This window comes from Xenopus tropicalis, chromosome 4, assembly GCF_000004195.4.
Source record: "Xenopus tropicalis strain Nigerian chromosome 4, UCB_Xtro_10.0, whole genome shotgun sequence".
Taxonomy (NCBI): domain Eukaryota; kingdom Metazoa; phylum Chordata; class Amphibia; order Anura; family Pipidae; genus Xenopus; species Xenopus tropicalis.
Genome location: NC_030680.2, coordinates 97,884,101 through 97,906,507, shown reverse-complemented (window position 1 = coordinate 97,906,507; position 22,407 = coordinate 97,884,101). Strand labels below are relative to the sequence as shown.

General features: G+C 38.2%; 1 protein-coding gene across 3 annotated transcripts in view; it reads left to right on the top strand.

The window, feature by feature from the left end:
• The window catches only part of rabgap1l (RAB GTPase activating protein 1-like), a 165,956-nt gene that overhangs the window by 45,133 nt on the left and 98,416 nt on the right, over window positions 1–22,407 (top strand). For all 3 annotated transcript variants that reach the window (NM_001374801.1, XM_031900117.1, XM_012961192.3), the window contains 3 exon segments: window positions 1,062–1,200; window positions 4,142–4,235; window positions 7,055–7,205. In NM_001374801.1, coding sequence (NP_001361730.1) covers window positions 1,062–1,200; window positions 4,142–4,235; window positions 7,055–7,205 — 384 coding nt within the window.

Below are 22,407 nucleotides of genomic sequence, written 5' to 3'. Positions count from 1 at the left end.
GTTTGTCTGCATCTAAGGAATTAAACCTACTGATTGATATTTACTTATTTGTATTTTGGGATGGACAAAAAGCATATTATGGGTTTTAGAGTGTTTCTTTAAGAGCGTGTGGGATTAAAATGTGCCCCAACATGGTATGGCGCTCACAAGGTGGGTTTTCTTTAAGTAATACTATTGTTTCCCCAACTGGAATGTGAGCCTATATCTCTTGTATTGGAAAGAACTGCAATGTGATTATGTGCCTTTTAATATCCTTTCTAATGTTTTTACTTTGCTTAAAGCCATCTTTCAAACATTCCAGTACTTCTTAGTCTTTTTGCAGTTATTTTATTTTCTGTGTAATAAAATATATAGTATACAAAGCCATATTTATGTATAGGCACCTCTATATACTGTATACCAAACAAAACTTTTGACACTGAATAAAAACACATCCCTAACAGTATCTAGTATTGATAAGTCTAAAGCAACTGGACTTTCTGATTAATCCTGAAGTGAAAGATTACTCACCAAATCTAGTTGCTTTTGGACGGTGGCAAAACTATGAGTCACTTCTGCTTTCCGAAGTAGGCTGAGGTTGCCTTGGTGATTTACATTATTGCTGGTGGGAAAGCATTTTCAGGAGATTAGTTGTCCATGGTAGCGCTGATTTACCACAGGCAACTAATCTCCTAGTGTGCCATCACCCTAAGACTAATCAATGCTAGATACTGTATCTTGCCCTGAATAAATGAAAACCTTTATTAACATATAAATCCAACATGATTCCAGATATAAAGGATTTTTATTCTAAAAATGAAAGAAAAATCTGTTACAACGTCATGTTATTTAGTCACATATGTTATCTAATATAATTTTATTTTTTGTATGCATTTCCCCTTTTGTCTTTAATCCATTCTTCTCTCCCACAACAAGCATTTATTCCATCCTGCACTTCCCTGCTGATTTTTTTTCTCTAATGAATTTGGGGCCAACCTTACCCACCTTCCCCTCTTCATCCCCCATCTGGTTTTGTCCTTCATAAGATGTTAGGTTGCTTAATGTACTGTTTCTTCTTAAAGTCTGGAAACAGTGGCGTTACAGATTCAATGTATGAAGTGGTCAGTTTGCAGCGACAGTCAGAGATAGAGGAGGCTCCCACCAGCCCACTGAGTGCAAGTAACTTGTCATCCCCTCAAGAAGAGGATGATCCAGAGGAAGGTAAGAGATGGCTGTATTATGGAATAGTTTTCTATTGTTTCGTGAAATATTTAGGTATAAGAAGTATTTTCTAAAATGTTTTTAAACTTCTCTAGAATAATCCAGTTCCTATTCTTTATTTTTAGGTACCAAGTACCTAGTGTTGTATGTTATAGACCCCCATACCTGTATATATAAAAAAGGAAATTAGTAGCTTTGGAATATGTTGAAAATTTAGAATAACTGTGCAACTACATTTTGTATCAGTTTTGTCAATCATTGTTAAAAGAAAAGCAATGCCTGCTGACACAGGCCTCCCACCCCAACTGTATTGCTGGGGATTCACCATCCAGCACCTATGGATTTTCCTGACATACTTGTTCTCTGTAAAATGGCTAATACATAAACCAGTGCTTTTACAGATCTTTATTTTTCTAATGGTGCTCAAGTGGTAGTTAAAATATTGTTATTTTTATTGTCATGAACATGTAGTTCATGACAATATTCCGTACTTTGTTTTCATGCACAAAAAAAAGTTAAGTATTGTGCTCTTGCTGCCTTGTGTAGAATGGTCATCTGATACCTTGTTTTTATGTGGTACTTGAGGTCTAATGTTATCTTTACAATTAAGGTATACAGTGTTTACTTCTTGAGGCGCATATGTACCTTGAGACAAAGTAGGGTTATGCAGGAACACAGGTAAAGTTTGCTTGGCCTTTAAATATAATTCTGTTTTTGGATAACATATCTAAAGGAACAAAGCTTCTTTGGAGCCCTGTTGCATCCATTAAAAAAAATGGTAGAATATGGCACAACTGCTATACTGCATAGAGAAGGATTTCCATGACAGTGGCTGGGTAAGGAGGGCATTAGAGAAGCATCTAAAATGCCTATGTTAACTCTGATAAAGCTGGACAGAACCACAGCTGAGATGGGAGAAACTGTCCATGGCAAAAGCCTCATCAAAGTCTGTTTGGAATTTACCAGAAGATGTGGTAGGCACTATAAATATAGAAAAGGTTCTCTAGTCTGAAGAGACCAAAATGTACAGTTTTAACCTTAGCACAAAATTCGGTGGCGGTAAGCCAACACTGCTGATGAGCCTAATAATACCATCCCCGTCACCATGCAGTACCATCCCCATTACCACAGCAATACTACTAATGGGCACAGAATCTAGATGTGAGAGTCTGGCAGAGACTTATTCCAAAAGATGCGTGGGTTTCATGGCAGCCAAAATTGTGAGGTTCAAAAGATAGTCAAATCACAACAACACGAGGAATCTTTTTTTAAGGTAGTAAGTTTCCGTTATTAATACTCACTATTCACCTGTTAATATACACTCACATGTTAACGTTAAAAAGTACAGAATGTATATCTTACTTGTCTGTGTTTGCTCTGATTGCCACTGCTTCTCTCTTGCCCTCACAGTTGGCAGTCACTACACCTACTTGCCTTGCCTGCTCGTTTCTATGCAGTGTACATAATTTTGCAGTTCCAGAATGGTGTACACATTTGCTAACTGGTTTTGGACTTCTTGTCCTTAGCGGTTTACAGGCAACAGCCCGCTCTCTCAAGGACTTACATTTCATTTGTCATTTACTCTTAAAGGCTGCTGTTTTAAACCCCTCAGGTTCAGTAGAATATATATAAATTTGTATAATTAAAACATACTTTGCTTAAGAACCTTTAATTTCAAGATATATTGCTTTTCCCATGAAATAACATTAGTTTCCTTAAAAGACTCTCAATTGCACAATACATTACTTTTTTCATAAAATACTACTTCTACAAATTTTTACCATATTACTACATAATAAATGCTGCTTCATCATTATTCTCATTCAGTCCAATATGTCTCTCTCCTTCTTAATTTAAAAACTCTATCCCCTATTCTTTCATCTCATTTTACCACTTCAATACCCATAATCCTTCGTATCCCTGGGTCCCCTTGATGGCAATCCTTGCAATGTTTCGATACACTATGGATTTAAACTCAATTTCTCACATACTGTACATATGGATCTTCTTTCCACATACTGCATCCCACAGATACAGTATTAAATACACTACAAAGGTGGTACAGGTGTGGGACCTGTTATCCAGAATGCTTGGAACCTGGAGTTTTCCGGATAAGGGATCTTTCCGTAATTTGGATCTCCATAACGTAAATATTGTAAAAATAATTCAAATATTGAATAAACCGAATAGGCTTGTGTAGCCTCCAATAAGGATTAAATATCTCTTAGTTGGGATCAAGTACAAGGTAATGTTTTATTATTACAGAGAAAAAGGAAAACATTTTTAAAAATTAGAATTATTTCCTTATAATGGAGTCTATGGGAGGTGGCCTTTCCATAATTCGGAACTTTCTGGAAAACGGGTTTCCAGATAAGGGATCCCATACCCGTATTACAATTTAACCACCTTGCACTAAAAATCTTTTTTGGTGCATTTGACTCAAATTTCATTTTATTTCAATACATATAATTTAGCTGTTAAACTACAGCAGTAGAGCTGTGCCCTATATTTTGAACTGCTAGTTTGTGTGTCTTCTGTGAAATCTTCTTAAGTTGATAAATTCATCTGCGTATAGAATGAATCAGATGTGGTCAGTAGCTGCCTGAACAACCAGCTCACACAGGGAAAATAACTGATGAATGCTTACATAATCAGGAGTTTTCACGTTGTGTCTTGTCGTAGTCTTTTGATATTAAGCAGATATTAATAGGAAATTGGTTGATATGACCCCACATATATGCTGAATCAGAAATGTAATGATTGGATTGCAGTTTATTTTATTACCTGGCTACACAAGCCTCAATCAGTATCTGCTTGCTTTGGCAAGATATTACAGCTGTCTTGTTTACTTTTATAATTGATATGCAAACAAGAATTATTATTTTAAATCTCTGGTACAGATAGGGCACATTACCCCTTAATCATTTTTTTTTTTATTTAGAAAGTGATACTGAACTCTGGAGTGGCACTGGGGATGTTTCTAAAGATTGTCCAGAGCAAATTCTGGATTGCTGGGGACAATTACTTGTCAAATGGTAAGAACATTTATTATGTTCAGTAGCAGAAAACTGTGAAGAATCAATGTTTTGTGCATAATTGATGTAACAGTTATTTTAAAGATGTACTTTTTTTCATTGCAATGGTTGTATGGGCTGTGTATAAATTGCTGTGGAATTCCATATCTAACCTTAAGGACACAGGCACACAAACCATTTTGTTGACTGCGCTTAATCCCCTCCAGCAAGAGATGTCCAAAGTTCTTTACCCACCGACATTAAACCGCTGGAGGGAAGACATGTGAATTGCTGATGCTTCACCTAGTAGTAGTATTAATGCTGGTTGCGAGGGAACTTCAGACATTTTGTCACCCTTGCTGAATGCAATTAAGGATGACAAATCATCCTATGTGCTTGTGTCCTAAGATTGTTTATGGACATATCAGGTTTTGGTCTGTAATGTTAAATAGTGTGCAAGTTCATAACTGGTATGTAAGTTGTCTTTTTTCAAGAACAAGAAGTAAACAGGGTGGGGTAAGCATAGGGATTGGGACCACAAAACAATCCAAATTTTATATATACATATAAAAACTTGCCACCATATGTGGGGGCTGGTAACACCTGTTACACTTACACTTCTAACATTTTAAAATTATAAAAACAGAATGAAAATTTAAATCATTGGAGGGTGCCAATTTGTTGGCCACCCTTGTGTGACTGAAATCACTAACTGACCAAATCTAGTGCTGAAAATGTAGTGCCAAGTCACCATATTCTGTGAATTCCCAATGGTGCTTTGCAGCTGCCCAGGAACAAGCACACGGCTGGATTCATGCAGTGTCAATAACCGATAGTTTCCTTCAGTATTCAAATAAAATTGCTTAAATTCTTTTGCTTTACTCCTATTGTTTTACTGTCAATATTGTCATTATTATGACAATGCTGAGTATAAAATTTGTAAGGAATCAAATGTCATAGAAGGGTTAAGTTTTTCAACAGGTAATCAGCCCTTTCTGAATCATCCATCTTAACTAGTATGCTCTGCAATTACAATGCAAATTGGCAAATATACAAAGTGCGTACCATTATGCAAAATGTGGGGGTAGTTTTCCTGCTGTTTGAACAAAAATCTCAGGCCTTAACCCCATACCTTCATTTATTAAGACAGCCAGTATAAGAACTGTTTTATTTTTTTTTAATCAATACATGGCATTGATTATCTATCTTTTTTTAATAAATTATTTTGCAGTGTATTGTTAGTACTTTCAAGAATAAAGATGCAAGCAGATCTCCTGTTATTATGCTGGCATGATCAAGAGATCAGACAGGCATTTTTTTTTATCAGAGAGGAAACAGCGCAGCATAGGCATTTCAAATTATTTGAATATGTTATTAAATTTTCAGTTTTTGTATAATTCCAGGTCTTTCCATTATTCATTATATCAGTAAATGTAATCAGCTAAATTAAAAATATAGAGCCATAAGTAACAGATACTATGCAAATGATCATTATTATGAAAACAGTGGTGTGCAACATGATACAAAAAACAAAGGCAGTGCCTTTGTGTCACAGGATTCAGTTTTAACATGCAAAATTTGCCTTTTATAAGTGGTGGGGGGGGGGGTGTGTGTGTGTGTGTTTTTTTTGTTTTTTAAAAATATGCAGATAGCAACCAAGTATGGTTGCTATAGATGCATTGTGTACCCAGTACATTCTTTCACTGTACATTCACAATATTTAAAAAGATGCCATAGAAACCTGTTTTTCACCACTGTGGCAGGTTTTGTTATTGCTGTCTATATGATGCCACTCTTCAGGCAAGCACTATTGCAGATAATAATCTATGTACACAGTTTTAATTAATAGGACTATTGTAACCTCACTTTTTCCAGCAGAATTGCATTCTTTACAGGGCAACACTGATGCTGGCATTCATATACAGTGCCTTGAAAATGTATAAATGCCTTGTCAATATTTTTACTCAAACACTAGAGCAAAATTATTTTTAATGTAAATTTTTTATGTTTAAAAAAAAAAAAATCTCAAGAAAGACTGAAATATGCTGTTTGCCCACGGTTCAAACAAACAGATTTTAAGGCAAATTAAACCCTAAAACCAACTATGGCTAGATAATTTTTATTTTATATATTTAACTTACTGGCCAAGCCTAGAAGTTCAGCATCCCTACAACAGGTTCAACGGTGTTCAAGAGTCTGAACAGTTGCAAAGCACTGTACAGGGAATTGTTCCTGCTACAGAAAGTGCCATTTACGGTCCTGTTCAACTGACCCCAACCCAGTGTCATTATATTGCACTGTATGGGCTGCTAGTCTATGTACCCCTCAGGCTTTCTGTACTGGGATTATAAACACAGTAGCGAGAGGTAATTTAGAAAATACAAGTAGGGATGCAACGAATGCAGTATTAGGTTTTGGTTTCGGCCAAGATTCAACTTTTTTCAGCAGGATTTGAATCCGGTCGAATGCGCGTGCCTGGCCAAACCGAATCCTTCAGTCACTTGACTTTTTGGCATACAAACACAGAAGCTTTATTTTTTCGCTTGTGCGCAGCTCTCTTTAACCCCTCCATGGCCTAATTTGCATTTGCAAGTTAGGATGCAGATTCAATTCAGCATTCAGCTGAATCTTTCACAAAGGATTTGGGGTTCGACCAGATCCCAAAATAGTGGATTCGGTACATCCCTAAATAGAAGGCACTGAGGAGTTACATGACCATATAAAAGCACAAGGCCACATGCAATCAAAATTCTATATGGTCCTAGCAGCTACAGTGTTATAGTTTAGCTTACCTGCTTTGACATGTCTTCTAAGCCTGTATGTTCTTTTTTTTAATGCAGGCACAGCAATCTAAGTGTGAAGCCCAAAGGACTTTCATCACTTGTGAAAAGAGGTATACCTGAGGCCTTGAGGGCAGAGGTGTGGCAGCTCCTAGCAGGCTGTCATGAGAACCAGGAAATGCTGGATAAATACAAGATGCTCGTTGTAAAAGTAAGAATCTATCTTATTTGTTGTGTTGGAATTTCATTGGTGTTTTTTTTTCTCACAATAAAGAAATGTATTTGCTTTATTATGGCAAAAATAAGCATTATACCATAAAATTATTTTAATAAAGGGTCTTTAAACTAATTGAATCATAAAAGAGGCAAATGCAGACTTTTAAGAGAGGATAATGTAGCTATCCCAATGTGGTCCTTGTCTGACAATTTTCAAACCTGCAAGATATAGGTTGGGCAGGGCATGGTTTTGGTCCTATATATGGACCAATAAGGTCTGAAGAGAGCAACCAGTGTTGGCCTATATATGGCTAAGTTGTGTTTTAAATCGGCATGGCTAAACGTGCCTTTATACAGGCTGCCCTCCTAACCTCTGTTCTATTTGGCTCATAGGTGGAATGAACAGGAAGCAAGGGAGGGGCCACATACACTATAGCTGGGTTGGCACAGATAGTCATGAAGTGTGTGTATGGGCAATACAGATAATGGATATGTTGACCCGTCCATTGTTCAGAAAGTTTTAAATGTGTTGTGTAATATTACCAAATGATTCAGTGAGGAAACTGGGCATTGGTTCATGAATGGGCAACCACAGAACCTCCAAGCTACAAATCCTAACACTTTCTGAAAATGTTTGGCTGGGGACAGATAATCCTTTATAGCAAGTGTGTGCTGTGAAGTATGTGCTTGGGAATGGCACACCCTTCTTACTTCAGGCAAGACACCGCAGCTATTTTATGCATATTTTTTTTTGTTTTTACTAGTGTCTAATGGCTCTTTTTGTATTGTTGCTGATCTCTGCGATATCTAAAGTCACTTGTCTGCGTTAGTCAGTTAGATAGCATTGAAGACGTGTGCCTTCAAAGATGCCACCAGTAGTACCTCATCTACTTATCAGGTTAATTAGTTGATTAAGATGCACAATGCATGGCATTTTCTGCTAACACTTTGATGATTTCCAACTACATCTGAGCTTAGTGTCTCATTATCAGCCTCAAGGACAATAAGAATATCACTGAATATGATAGTACGACCTAGCAAGTTCAGAAAATGGAAAGCTGTTGTACTTTAGTTTAATAAATATAGCACTTCCAGACATACTTTTTAGGTATCAGATCTGCTCTAACATGGGACCAGTATATAAAGTACAGCCATATCTTCTCTATCTCCTACAATTAAATTAACATAGGGTCAAATAAGGTACCATTGCAGCACAGCAAGAATTTGAAAATTAAAAGACATAAAATAATTGAGACAAAATAATATCTCTAAATGATTATTTAAAATATTATGGCCACAACAGATATCTGTTCTAGCGATGAACAGGATGGACATTTATTAACCGACAATCAATCCTAACCTGCTAGGTGAATCCACACTCCTGGCTCTACCTAAGCTTCTCAGAAAACCCTGCACTACACTGATGAGCCTGAAGAAGGGCAAAACAGGTCTTTAGCTGGGAATCTGATCAGCTATTATCCTGGTTTCTGCTTTAAAAACCCAGTGGGTGAGCTTTAGCCTATAGGTAAAAGCCAAATAAATGGGATTTTCTTGGAGCTCTTTTGGACTAGTTCCCAGAATATCATGTGTTTATTTGCATATTTATGAGGCAGTCTCCACAACCCTTTTGATTTTTCTGTGATTCGACACTCCTGGCTCTACCTAAGATGCTCAGAAAACCCTGTACAAGTATGGGATCCATTATCCGGAAACCCGTTATCCAGAAACCTCCAAATTACGGAAAGGCCATCTCTCATAGACTCCATTATAAGCAAATAATTCTAATTTTTAAAAATTATTTCCTTTTTCTCTGTAATTTTAAAACAGTACCTTGTACTTTATCCCAACTAAGATATAATTAATCCTTATTAGAGGCAAAACAAGCCTATTGGCTTTATTCAAATTGAAATTTTTTTAGCAGACTAAAAGTTATGGAGATCCAAATTACAGAAAGATCCCTTAATCGGAAAAAAAAAGGTCCCAAGCATTCTGGATAACAAGTCCCATACATGTACTACACTTATAAGCCCCAAGAAGAGCAAGACAGGTCTGTAGTTGGGAATAAAAACCTACTGGGTGAGCTTTAGCCTATAGGATAAACCCATATAAATGTGACATTTTTTGGAGCTCTTTTGGACTAGTTCCCAGAATTCCTTATGATATAAAATGGTGAGATGTGCTATGGAGTTTTTTTTTTTTATATATATTTCAGTATAGTAGAGAATATAGAAATGGCATTTGTCAGTAATACAGGGGTGTAAGTAACATAACTGTCACAATAGGTCTCTTTTCCCCTATATCTGTTTGATTTCATTATTTTGAGTGGTTCATTATCAGAGCAATAATGCTGGAGAATTGATTGCCTGGGTTTAGTCAGAATGAATTGAAATTAATAGTTAAAATGCTAGTTCTAGTCCCTTTATCTCAATTATTGCTTTATGCTGCATAGATGTAAAAGTAAAGAAAAATAATCAGTAAAGTATAGCTTTTAATAATCCAGTCAAATTTTCTGTAGTTCTGTGTGCTGGAACCAGAGTCTAGTGTTATTTTCTGCAGTGGTACACACCACATCCTAATCGCTTTTATACACACTCACCCTGTCAGTTTCTCCTAAATGCTAAACCTGACTTCTCCTGAATCACAGATGTTCTATTTCAAACCAACTGAAAGCTCTTTCAGTTCTTATTTGACTGCTTTCAAAATTCAGTTGCCATAACAACTTTGATATTTCGTTATTGTTATGGCAACTGATGAGCTAAAAATATTATAAAAGCCTCTATGCAATACCACTGGCATTTTCCTGCACTTTGTATCTCTTTCTAACAAAACCTTTATTCCAATATAAACTGGTAGATGTTAGCACTTTATACCACTGCCTAAAATATTTTGAAATACCCTTTACCTGCTACTGGACAGCAATACTTCTCACTGATATCACAATTGTCTTAAAGGAGAAGGAAAGGTAAAAACTAAGTAAGCTTTATCAGAAAGGTCTATGTAAATACAGTAATAAGCACTAACAAACGCTGCACTGAGTTCTCTATCAAAAGAATCAGGATTTGTTGTCTCTTTGTTTTCCTGTGCCAGAGACACGCAGCTCTCTCCTCTCTCCTGCTCCCCCCTCCCTCAAGAATGCTAAGAACTCCCTCCCCCAATCCTTAGGAATGTGGATCTGAGCCAATCAGGAGGAAGCTTCCTCATAGTCTTACACACTGACCATATACACCGCTCTTGGTCTTGGTGCAGGAGTGAGGCTTTATGGGAACATTCTTTACAGATCTCAGCATTTATTTTTCCTATGAGGCTTCTGATCATCTGAACGGGAGAAATATGGGGAGACTTACGGGCACTATTGAGACAACTGAAGTTATGCCTGCAGCTTGAGATTAACTCTTTATTAGCCTTTCCTTCTCCTTTAATGCCTTATATTTTTTTAGTGTTTTATGCAATTTTGTGCTTATATTCTCTGGTACCCTCTCTGAAAAATATGTTAAAAATGCAACTGTCTACACTGTTTTTGTCTAATATTTTATCTGTAAAACAGTGAGACAGATACAGTGGAGGAAATAATTATTTGACCCCTCACTGATTTTGTAAGTTTGTCCAATGACAAAGAAATGAAAAGTCTCAGAACAGTATCATTTCAATGGTAGGTTTATTTTAATAGTGGCAGATAGCACATCAAAAGGAAAATCGAAAAAATAACTTTAAATAAAAGATAGCAACTGATTTGCATTTCATTGAGTGAAATAAGTTTTTGAACCCCTACCAACCATTAAGAGTTCTGGCTCCCACAGAGTGGTTAGACACTTCTACTCAATTAGTCAACCTCATTAAGGACACCTGTCTTAACTAGTCGCCTGTATAAAAGACACCTGTCCACAGAATCAATCAATCAAGCAGACTCCAAACTCTCCAACATGGGAAAGACCAAAGAGCTGTCCAAGGATGTCAGAGACAAAATTGTAGACCTGCACAAGGCTGGAATGGGCTACAAAACCATTAGCAAGAAGCTGGGAGAGAAGGTGACAACTGTTGGTGCGATTGTTCGAAAATGGAAGGAGCACAAAATGACCATCAATCGACCTCGCTCTGGGGCTCCACGCAAGATCTCACCTCGTGGGGTGTCAATGATTCTGAGAAAGGTGAAAAAGCATCCTAGAACTACACGGGAGACCTCAAATTAGCAGGGACCACAGTCACCAAGAAAACCATTGGAAACACATTACACCGCAATGGATTAAAATCCTGCAGGGCTCGCAAGGTCCCCCTGCTCAAGAAGGCACATGTGCAGGCCCGTCTGAAGTTTGCCAATGAACACCTGAATGATTCTGTGAGTGACTGGGAGAAGGTGCTGTGGTCTGATGAGACCAAAATAGAGCTCTTTGGCATTAACTCAACTCGCTGTGTTTGGAGGAAGAAAAATGCTGCCTATGACCCCCAAAACACCGTCCCCACCGTCAAGCATGGGGGTGGAAACATTTTGCTTTGGGGGTGTTTTTCTGCTAAGGGCACAGGACAACTTATTCGCATTAACGGGAAAATGGACGGAGCCATGTATCGTGAAATCCTGAATGACAACCTCCTTCCCTCTGCCAGGAAACTGAAAATGGGTCGTGGATGGGTGTTCCAGCACGACAATGACCCAAAACATACAGCAAAGGCAACAAAGGAGTGGCTCAAGAAGAAGCACATTAAGGTCATGGAGTGGCCTAGTCAGTCTCCGGACCTTAATCCAATAGAAAACTTATGGAGGGAGCTCAAGCTCAGAGTTGCACAGAGACAGCCTCGAAACCTTAGGGATTTAGAGATGATCTGCAAAGAGGAGTGGACCAACATTCCTCCTAAAATGTGCGCAAACTTGGTCATCAATTACAAGAAACGTTTGACCTCTGTGCTTGCAAACAAGGGTTTTCCCCACTAAGTATTAAGTCTTTTTTTGTTAGAGGGTTCAAAAACTTATTTCACTCAATGAAATGCAAATCAGTTGCTATCTTTTATTTAAAGTTATTTTTTCGATTTTCCTTTTGATGTGCTATCTGCCACTATTAAAATAAACCTACCATTGAAATGATACTGTTCTGAGACTTTTCATTTCTTTGTCATTGGACAAACTTACAAAATCAGTGAGGGGTCAAATAATTATTTCCTCCACTGTACATTAGCTCAGTTTGCCAGATTTTTAACGTTTCTTAAAAATGGATAAGTATCAACCAGTTAATTAGGCAAACAAATTTAAACGCATTTTAGGAATTGTTAGCAACTTATAATACATTTTAGGTAATACGATGCATCATGCATATTCAGCAGCGCTGTACAATAAGTGGGTTACATACATTGGACATACAGAGTAACATATAAAGCAATCGATAACCGATACAAGAGGTGAAGAGAGCCCTGGCCAAAACAGCTTACAATCTACAAGCATGTGAAAATGTTTGGACATCCTTCCACATCCAGTGATACACTGTTTGCTTGGTTTTTTTCTCCAAATATACACTCAGAGCCGCCATCTGTTCTGGCACTGACTTCACCCCCCCCCCCCCCCCCCCTCGCCTCCTCCTATTTTCTCCTGATCCCACCCCCCATTATCCACCTATTTCCTTCTGATCCCCACCCCCCATCATCCACCTCCTTCCTCCGGTTCCCCCCCCCCCCAGCGTGCCCTGGCTCCCCCCCCTGCATCCTCCTGCTCTCCCCCTGCTCCCTTGCTCTGGCTCCCTGCTGCGTCCTCAGCTTGCATCCCTCAGGCTCCAGTCCCCGCTGCATCCTTCGGCTCACCCACCACTGTGTCCTCACTTTTATAAGGTCGCGCCCGTGCGTACTGACATCACACACTCAAATTACCCACTGACCACCAATGAGAGGGCAAGTAATGTTTGAAGCAAGAAGTGTGTGGGCCCGGGACGACTGTCCCCCCTGTGCCCCCCTGATGGCAGCCCTGTATACACTACATTATTGTTTTGAGGTACTTTAGGGCTTATTTAACAAAGTGCTAAATTCAATTGCAAATCACTGTTTTCTACACACAATTCATTGTTTTCATTGTTGCACTCGAGTCACTAATAAAGATACAAATTAATGTCTGCTTTGATTTATAGCATTCATGTTGAAGTGCACATTTTTTTTTCCAACTGAATGCCGGCAGTTCTGGTGCATGGTGTTAATAAAGGCATTATTAAGTTATTTTGTGTGCACGAATCTGTTTTGTATTCAGAGTAGTCTTGTCTGTTATACACTTTAGGCTAAACTCCATATAAGATTTCATATGGTGGTGTCGGACAGACAAAAAACATCCTACAAGTTGGATGTAGTTGCATGGGCTAAAATATAACTTTTAGAAAATCTGCTGAGTAAACTACATAAAAGATTTGCCATTCGATTCGACACTAGTTTGAAGGGAATGCTGCTGTATGCTGCATCTTAATCCAACAAGATAAAATCTGATGGTGTCTGACCAACTTTTTTTTTTTTGGTTGTGTGGAAGCAAAATACCTTTATGAATAGCTTCTAAACATGCACAATTTTGTTTCCATTTCAGTGCTTAGCATTAGCCTATTTGTATTCTCACAATAGTACACTTTAGGGTAAAGACACATAGAGCTACTAGTAGCAGCTATTTGTCATGGCTGCAAAAATAGACAACAATGATAAACATGTGGTTTAGCAGAGGCAAATTCTCAGTATTGTCTAAACCTCGTTTCGTACAATATTCGGTGCGTGTATGGCAAATCGGCGTGTCGACCGGTATCGCAGGAGGCTGCTGATATCGGTCGACTCGCCGATTGGCTAGGTCAAAAGATTTTGATCGGGCGCCTCCTTATCTGCCGTTTCAGCCCTGAAGGTTAGTGGCGGGTCTGACCATCTTTCGTGTGACCTATGGTCGCACAAAAGATCGCAGATCGCCAAGTGTGTGGCCACCTTAAGGCAGGGTATTTTCTGGTGTTAAATAGCAGTGACAAGTAGCTGCTACCAAGTAGCTCCTTATGTCTTCACCCTTAAAGTTCTTGCCTTGAGTTGTGTCAAAAGTATGAATACCAATTTATTAGAACTGCTGGTAATTATGTAATCACACTGCAAGTGTCCAGAAGACACAGGACTTCCACAACTCATGAGAGATTTACTTTTAGGAGCTACTTATATTGTAATGACTGGCTTTCAGGGTTAAAGTGAAAAAACAATCTGATTAAGTTGCAACAGCCGAATACTCAATAAATACTGAAAGTCTAGGCCCAATGAATAGATCACCTTTTTTGTATTTCGAGCTTGCTGGCCTGCTGATGTCTTTGAACTTAACACTATACAGAAAGAGAGATGAGTGTAGTGGTATATCACTAATATTTAACTGGGTCTTAAAGTAGTTCCCATGCAGCATGGAGATTCAAGCCACCATTTTTCCTGCTAGAGTTTGACATCTATAACAGAGACATGGCTGCACTGTGAGAGTTCTCTACTGTGTAGAGTTAGGGTCACTATGGGTCTGTTAAACACTTACTGCAACACGACGGTTAACACTCACTACTTTTCTGCATTTAAAATATACTGTGAATAGGCAAAATATTGATATTGCAAAATACTTTTGCAATTGAAATCGGTGGAACAGAATTTTTACTTTGTGCCATAAATCTCAAAAAAGCGAAACCAGCAGTGACCTTTATATCCTTGGGCCATCAGCACAAGCAGCTTATGATCTGACAGCTTACAGCATGGGGTTTGTATGTGCAGTTTATTAGAAGGAACCAGAAGCTAGAGGAAATTATTATGGGAGCTAAACCTTAATGATTACTATTTTTTATTACAGTAATATAGCCTTAGAAATGCATATATTAGACCATTATTAAAATATATGCTTTCTTTATGTTTGTACTGCATGAAAAGTGAACAGAGAGACTAAAAAGTATATGTGGTCTTTAATGCCATGTAAGAAACAAAAGTGAGAGATGATAGAGTTGCTTGGCAACAGAGAATAGTGGGTGTTGCAACTCCTGCAGAGCAGTAATCCAATGTGTACCACTGAAGTAAAAAGGTAGAGAATTTATAAGGAGTACTGTAAAACCTTCCAAATCTACACCTGTAGATCCAGCAGTAGTAATTTAAAAAGTGCAGCCTCATTGTCCCAGGTGAGATGGCATCAGGGTTTAAAAAATGGCATTACTATTACCTTACCTTTACACAGTTTTGCCATTCCAGATCTGGGAAGGCCTGAAAAGACTCCATCCTTTGACTGATGGAATCAAAATATTCCTAATTTCTGTTAATTGAAGGCTGTAACTTTCAATGAAACTTTTTTTAATACTTATAATTAATCTTCCAAGACTTTTGAGAGATTTTCCCCTAATTTTTTGACCCAAGAATTCAACATGGCTACAACTGTTTTTAGACAGGTTAAAAAAAAAGAAGTAAACTTTTTTTTTTAATTTTATTTTCTCTTAACAACCCCCCTAATAACATACCTTAGTCCCTGCATTCACTCTGTTCTGGTTTCTTAAGTATAAGTTAAAATCTCCGGCTTCTTCCCTCTACTTCCTGGTACAGAGTGAAGTCCCATCCCCTCTTCCTGCTGAGCTCTCCTTATCTCTTCGACTACAGGATAGTCGGAAGAGGAGAGCTTTCTGGGCATGCACAGAGAAGCAGGAGCCAGTGTGCACCAGCAGCTTTTTTTATTAGTCATGTTGCACTCACACCACTGCTTGATTGCTAGGGTGATTTGAATTCCAAACTGGAGAGCCACTGAAAAAGTCTATTTGAACAAAAAGTAGTTCAAAAACCACACACAAAAATGAAGACCAGTTGCAAAGTGTCTTAGAATATATATCTCTCTCTACATAATACTAAAAGTAAACTTATAGTTGAGAGACCCCTTTAAGGTAATCTGAATCTGACCAGTATATTCTACCTTGTGATTGGTATGTATGGGTTGCACCTGGTGAGCTTAGACTTTTATTACATAACCCCCATAGTATTTTACTTTAAAGTGGTTTATTCTCCACATAGAGCAATTCTTTTCTTACTGTAATTGATATGACTTTTGTATTCTTATACTGTGGGTGTGGAGGGACTTTCTTTTCTAAAGCAGGTATAAACATTTTTTTCATGTAAACCTTGAGTTATATGTTTATAATAATAATAAGTTAAGCAGGGTGGTACAGGTATCGGACCCAGAAACCTGGATCCGGAAACCCATTATCCAGACTCCATTATAATCAAATAATTCACATTTTTAAAACTGATTTCCTTTTTCTCTGTAATATTAATACAGTACCTGTACTTGATCCCAAGTAAGATATAATTAATCCTTATTGGAGCCAAAACAATCCCATTGGGTTTAATTATTGTTTTAATAATTTTATTAGCAGACTTAAGGTAGGAGATCGGAATTACTGAAAGGCCCCTTATCCGGAAAACTGCAGGTCCCGAGCATTCTGGATAACGGGTCCCATACCTGTATGATATTGCTTCCAAAATATTTAACTCCTTTTCTAATTATCTTAAAACAAACTATATTTACTGCTTGGTCACAATCCCATTATACATTATGACACCTTCTCTTGTGCTTGTTAACACAGGGTGATGGCAATGGTGGCCTGCTAAAAATATAAAATAATTATTACACATCTTAGTATGGTATTTTTACATTTACATGGGGCCTTTTTGTGGCTAAAAGACCTGCATTTAAAGGAACAGATACCTTCTCTGTCCTGCACTAATCCTGATGCCTTGCATGCCTCTTCTGGGTTCAAGCTCATTGTACAGATATATATTTAATTGTGTATTGCCACACTTCTGCCTGTATGCAAGGTTTGCAATGTTAATTTCTGTTATAATAGGGTGATATTATGTTTGCTAATTAAGCAAGTAATTGTCTTGCATTTTTAAAATGATGTGCAAATTCACTCTTTTGTGAAGGAACACAGATGGTACTCATGAAGATATTACATTGCCCATGAGATATATGCTTGAAGAGAGATACAGTAAGGACAGTAATCTGAATACATCTTGCTTTTTTTTTTTTTTTTTTTTTTTTAAAAAAAAGCTAAAGATAAGCCACCAAGTGTTATTAACTGAAAAATTGTACCAAACAATTTTGTTGCATTTGGTCTGCTTCCTTTTGACTTAAATACTCTTGTTTACAGCAGTTTGGCTGTATAATTTTTGAAGACGTTTTATTAGGAGATCATCGATAATGGAGAAAATAGCAGTTGCCTCATTGAAATGACTATCCCATTATGGAAAATATATTTTCAATAGAAAATATACTCTGTCTGGGGTCTTCAACACTAGTCAGCAGAGTGTAGAAAACTAATAGCACTTGATATGCTGTTTTATAGACATGTGACACGGTCTTTTCCCCATATGCTGAAAATGAAAAGTTATAAATTCACTCAAAGGGGGTAGTTCACCTTAAAATTAGCTTTATTTATGCTTAAGCTTATTAGTATGTTATAGAATGAGCAATTAATTTTTTTATTGTTTTCACATTTATAGATTTCTTCTTTTGTCAACTCTTCAGCTTTTAAATAAGGGTCACTGACCCCAAAAGCCAAACAACTATTGCTCTGTGAGTCTACAATTTTATTGTTATTTTTTATTAGTCATGTCTCACTCACACCACTACTTGATTGCTAGGGTGATTTTGAACCCTAGCAACCAAATAGCTGCTAAAATTCCAAACTGAAGAGCCACTGAACTAAAAGATAGCTGAACAAAAAGTAGTTCAAAAACCACACACAAAAATGAAGACCAGTTGCAAATTGTCCCAGAAAATCTCTCTCTCTCTCTCTCTCTCTCTCTCTCTCTCTCTCTCTCTCTCTCTCTCTCTCTCTCTCTCTCTCTCTCTCTCTCTCTCTCTCTCTCTCTCTCTCTCTCTCTCTCTCTCTCTCTCTCTCTCTCTCTCTCTCTCTCTCACTCTCTCTCTCTCTCTCTCTCTCACTCTCACTCTCACTCTCACTCTCACTCTCACTCTCACTCTCACTCTCACTCTCACTCTCACTCTCACTCTCACTCTCACTCTCACTCTCACTCTCACTCTCACTCTCACTCTCACTCTCTCTCTCTCTCTCTCTCTCTCTCTCTCTCTCGTTAAATTATAGATGAGGAACCTCTTTAAGGTAATCTCTATTCTGCAAGTAAATAATCACAACAGAAAAGCACTAACCTATCCCTGAGCACTTGAATGGTATACTATGAATGGAAAACAGAACACTGGAATGTAAACTGAGTTTCAGTTGCCTAATTAATGCTTTAGCTGCAAAGCTTATCCTGTTTGCAGCTAGAATATCTGTCAGTGTAAGTTAAATAGCATATGTTAATTCAGTGCATAGTTGTTGCTTCACAGTATCCAGAACATGTGTCATTTGGTTGTACACATGGATGGTCAGATTGCTTTTAAGTAGTAAAAAGAGAGTGGGACTTTTGGCACTTCAGCATGGTCAGCAGATCACTCTATTACTATCCCTTAGGCTGATGGTGGAAAAGCGCTTGCTGAAAATACCGCCCTATGCCTCCTACCTGTGCCTGCTAGGAGGCGTAGGGCGGTATTTTCAGCAATCGCTTTTCCACTTGCCGAAAATATCCGTCCTATGCCTCATCTGCCATCAGCCTTAACCATAGTTGTCAATACAACATGATTAGCTAGTCACCTATCTGAGCATCTCCCTAGTGTGCCAATGTATTGAAAGAGTTAAAGTATTTTTTATTTTAATTTTTAAACATCAAGCCAAATGAACAATTACAGTTTAAGTTTGATTTCTTTCTGCTAGTTGATGTAATTAATAAAATACAAATTACAGAGCTACTCAGTTGTACCTGCTAGCTCATTGAGCTAATAAAGCATGTTCAATATTAATTGGAGTGCAACACAAAACTTTTGCTTATGGCTATGAAGTATTCATTCAGAGGTTTACCAACTGGATGGTTATACTAATGAAAAATCAGCCATATGTGGATCTTCTAAACAGATGTTGTATGTGGCTTTCATGTTAAGCAAAATATAGGCATGACTTATCAATTAGCAATATCTTACTAAATAAAACAAACATTCTGCCATTTTTATGGTTATTTGCCAAACAGTGTCACATTGATCATTTAACTGTGGTGGATGGTTGTAAGCAGTTGTACCAATATCAGGGCTGTATGACAGGGAGAGCCTGAGTTATTGGTTTAAAAATCAATATCAGACAATATCAGACTCAAAATGGCATTTTATCAGTACAGGTATGGGATCCCTTATCCGGAAACCCGTTGTCCAGAAAGTTCAGAATAACAGAAAGGCCATCTCCCATAGACTCCATTATAAGCAAATAATTCTAATTTTTAAAAATGATTTCCTTTTTTCCTATAGTAATAAAACAGTACCTTGTACTTGATCCCAACTAAGATATAATTAGTCCTTACTGGAGGCGAAACAATCCTATTGGGTTTATTCAATATTTAAATGATTTTTAGCATAAATTATGGAGATCCAAATTACAGAAAGATCCCTTATCTGGAAAACCACAGGTACCAAGCATTCTGGATAACAGGTCCCATACCTGTACTGTCAAAAGCAGTAAATAGTAATGCTTCAACTAGAGAGTAAACAAGGTCTTAATAGGAAATATGTAAATGAAAATTACATTTAATTATAAGCTTCTTTGTGCAGAAAGACTTTCTGTGCTGTCTTGCCTTCTGTCTTATCTGTCCTTTTTCATGGCTCAAACTTTAACAATGGTAACTCATTTCTATGGATATAAATGCCAGGATGCCAGTGTGATCCAGTGTTCTGTGTGGTATCACATGTTCGGTGAACCCAGCAGAGCATTCTCCTTCAATATGACATGACATATCTTCAGTTCTTCTTTGTCTTGTATGCCTGTATACTTGATACATAATCACTTTATTGAGTGATCTGTAGGCCTATTAATAATTGCAGATAAATTAAATTGGCAGGGCTTGCTTGATTTTACATGTGTCATTATTTAAGGAATAATGTATCTGCTATTGTAAGATTTAAGGGTATTGGAAGTCACTGAGGAGTAACATGACCATCAAAAAGCACAAAACAAAAACTATGGTGTTCATAAGCAATAAATTAGGAAATTACAGATAGAGATAACTTGTGGAGATAATAAACGTAATTACTTTTCATTAGGGTGGGTTGTAAATAGTCTAGTGGTCTGGATTCAGTCAGGTCACATAGTGTTACATAAAACCTGACCCCAAATGAAGGGCCCTGTCTTAGTGTGTTATATAAGTCCATATATTTGAATTCATAGATCTTTCTTTCTCATTCAGTTTTAAAGTTCTCTTTTAGAATTAAGACCTTCATATCCTGAAGCCCACTGCTTTGGTCTTGACCTTATATCAGCTATGGTTCATCCTTGTGCATAATTTTTACCCTGTTTCTCTAATGTACAAAAGTAAAAATCCAAATCCAAGTTTCAGTGAGTTATGATGTATCCCTCCTGCCTATATAATGGAGGTATGTTGTTTTTTATTGAGAAAGTTCTGTGTTGTGGGAAGACCAATACCCATAGAATACATTTTAAGCAATTTATTCATATTGTTTAAAATTTGCATTTAATCCTGATTAAGATACATAAATCCATATCTGTGACAGAATATTCTTACTTTATTTCATGTTAAAATGTTCTTCTCGTAAACAAGGCTACACGGAGCGTATTCTCTGCAAGCTGAAAAACGTTTGCCGATAATATGCTTTAACGCTTGAAAATCATTTTACCTGTGCTTGCACCCGATAGCATTGAATACATTCGGGTGCAGGCACACGTAACCAATATATGCCAAAAAAACACAAGACTTTGCATTTTTGGCGGATATCGGCTGCTTGTGCCTGCACCTGAGCATATTCAGTGCCTCTGCAGGTGTTAGTGAGTTGTGAAAATATGATCCAGTCACAGTGATACCATGAATTCAGGCAGGTGTTATTTTTTCAAGTTACTTGACCAGAAGTATGAATAGTTATGCAACTGCCAGGGTAAAGATGTTTAAGCAGCATTGTATGTTGCTGTGGATAGTTGTTCCGGTCATAAATAGCATCCTTCACACCTCTTTCAAACCTTCTGTCCAAAATATGCACACCGCTGTCCTTTTAGGTAAAGATGCACAGCTGTGTCTTAAAGGAGAAGGAAAGACTAATAAAGAGTTAATCTCAAGCTGCAGGCATACCTTCAGTTCTCTCAATAGTGCCCTTAAGTCTCCCCATATTTCTCCCATTCAGAAGATCTGAAGCCAAACAGGAAGAAAAAACGCTGAGCTGGGTAGAGAAGATTCCCATAATGCCTCACTCTTGCACTGACCATAGGACCAGGACTGTTGCTGGCGGCGCATGCGCACCCCCCCTAGTGTCCGGTTGCCATGGCGACCGCTGCCCTTATAAGTGTATGCAAGGTGGGGAGAGGCAGGGGGGAGAGGCAGGGGGGAGAGGCAAGCGGCCAGCCGACGCGAGTGAGCGGGGGGGGGTATGACAAAAGGAAGCGAGCCGGCGGTGTGTGACAAGCGGGGGGGGGGCGGGTTTGCAGACAAGGTGTATGTTGTGGATACACATATGTGAAGAGACAGCCGGCAAGCAGGTGCTGGTGTGGGGGTGAGGCAAGGGGGGAGCGGACCAGAGAGAGCGGGTGGACGGGGCGGGGGCTGCTGACAAAAGGAAGCGAGCGGGTGGTGTGTGACAAGAGGGGGGCGGTGGGGGGGTTGTGCAGATGAGGATGCGTTATGGATGCACATACCTGGATACACAGAAGGACACGGGGGGGCGCAGGGAGGATTTTGGGGGCGCATGCGCAGTAGAGACAGTGAGGGAAAGGGAGTGGGCATGCCTTATTAAAGATGGTGGCGCCGTTCACTGAAACAAGTATGTAGAATGTAGCAGGTGTATCTCTGTAAATCTTTCATTAGGCAAGCCAGAAATATAGCGTTTCTACATAGCGATAGTAGTACTTTTTAAGTGTGCTTAACAGATTTTGACTTTCCTTGTCCTTTAAGGAGTTAGCCCTCCAGTGTTTACCATTCACTTACTGAGTAGTTTAGTTTCCCCAGTGTATAGCTCTGGGCACTTATAACTACACTACAGCAACATGTTGCTTTGACTCTGCTTAGGTGTTGTGTCTTTTGGGTATACCATCTTCTGTTATAATTCTGTTTCCAATATTCCAGCTATGTACTGAATAAATATTATTTTGCTTGCTGTGACTGCACTA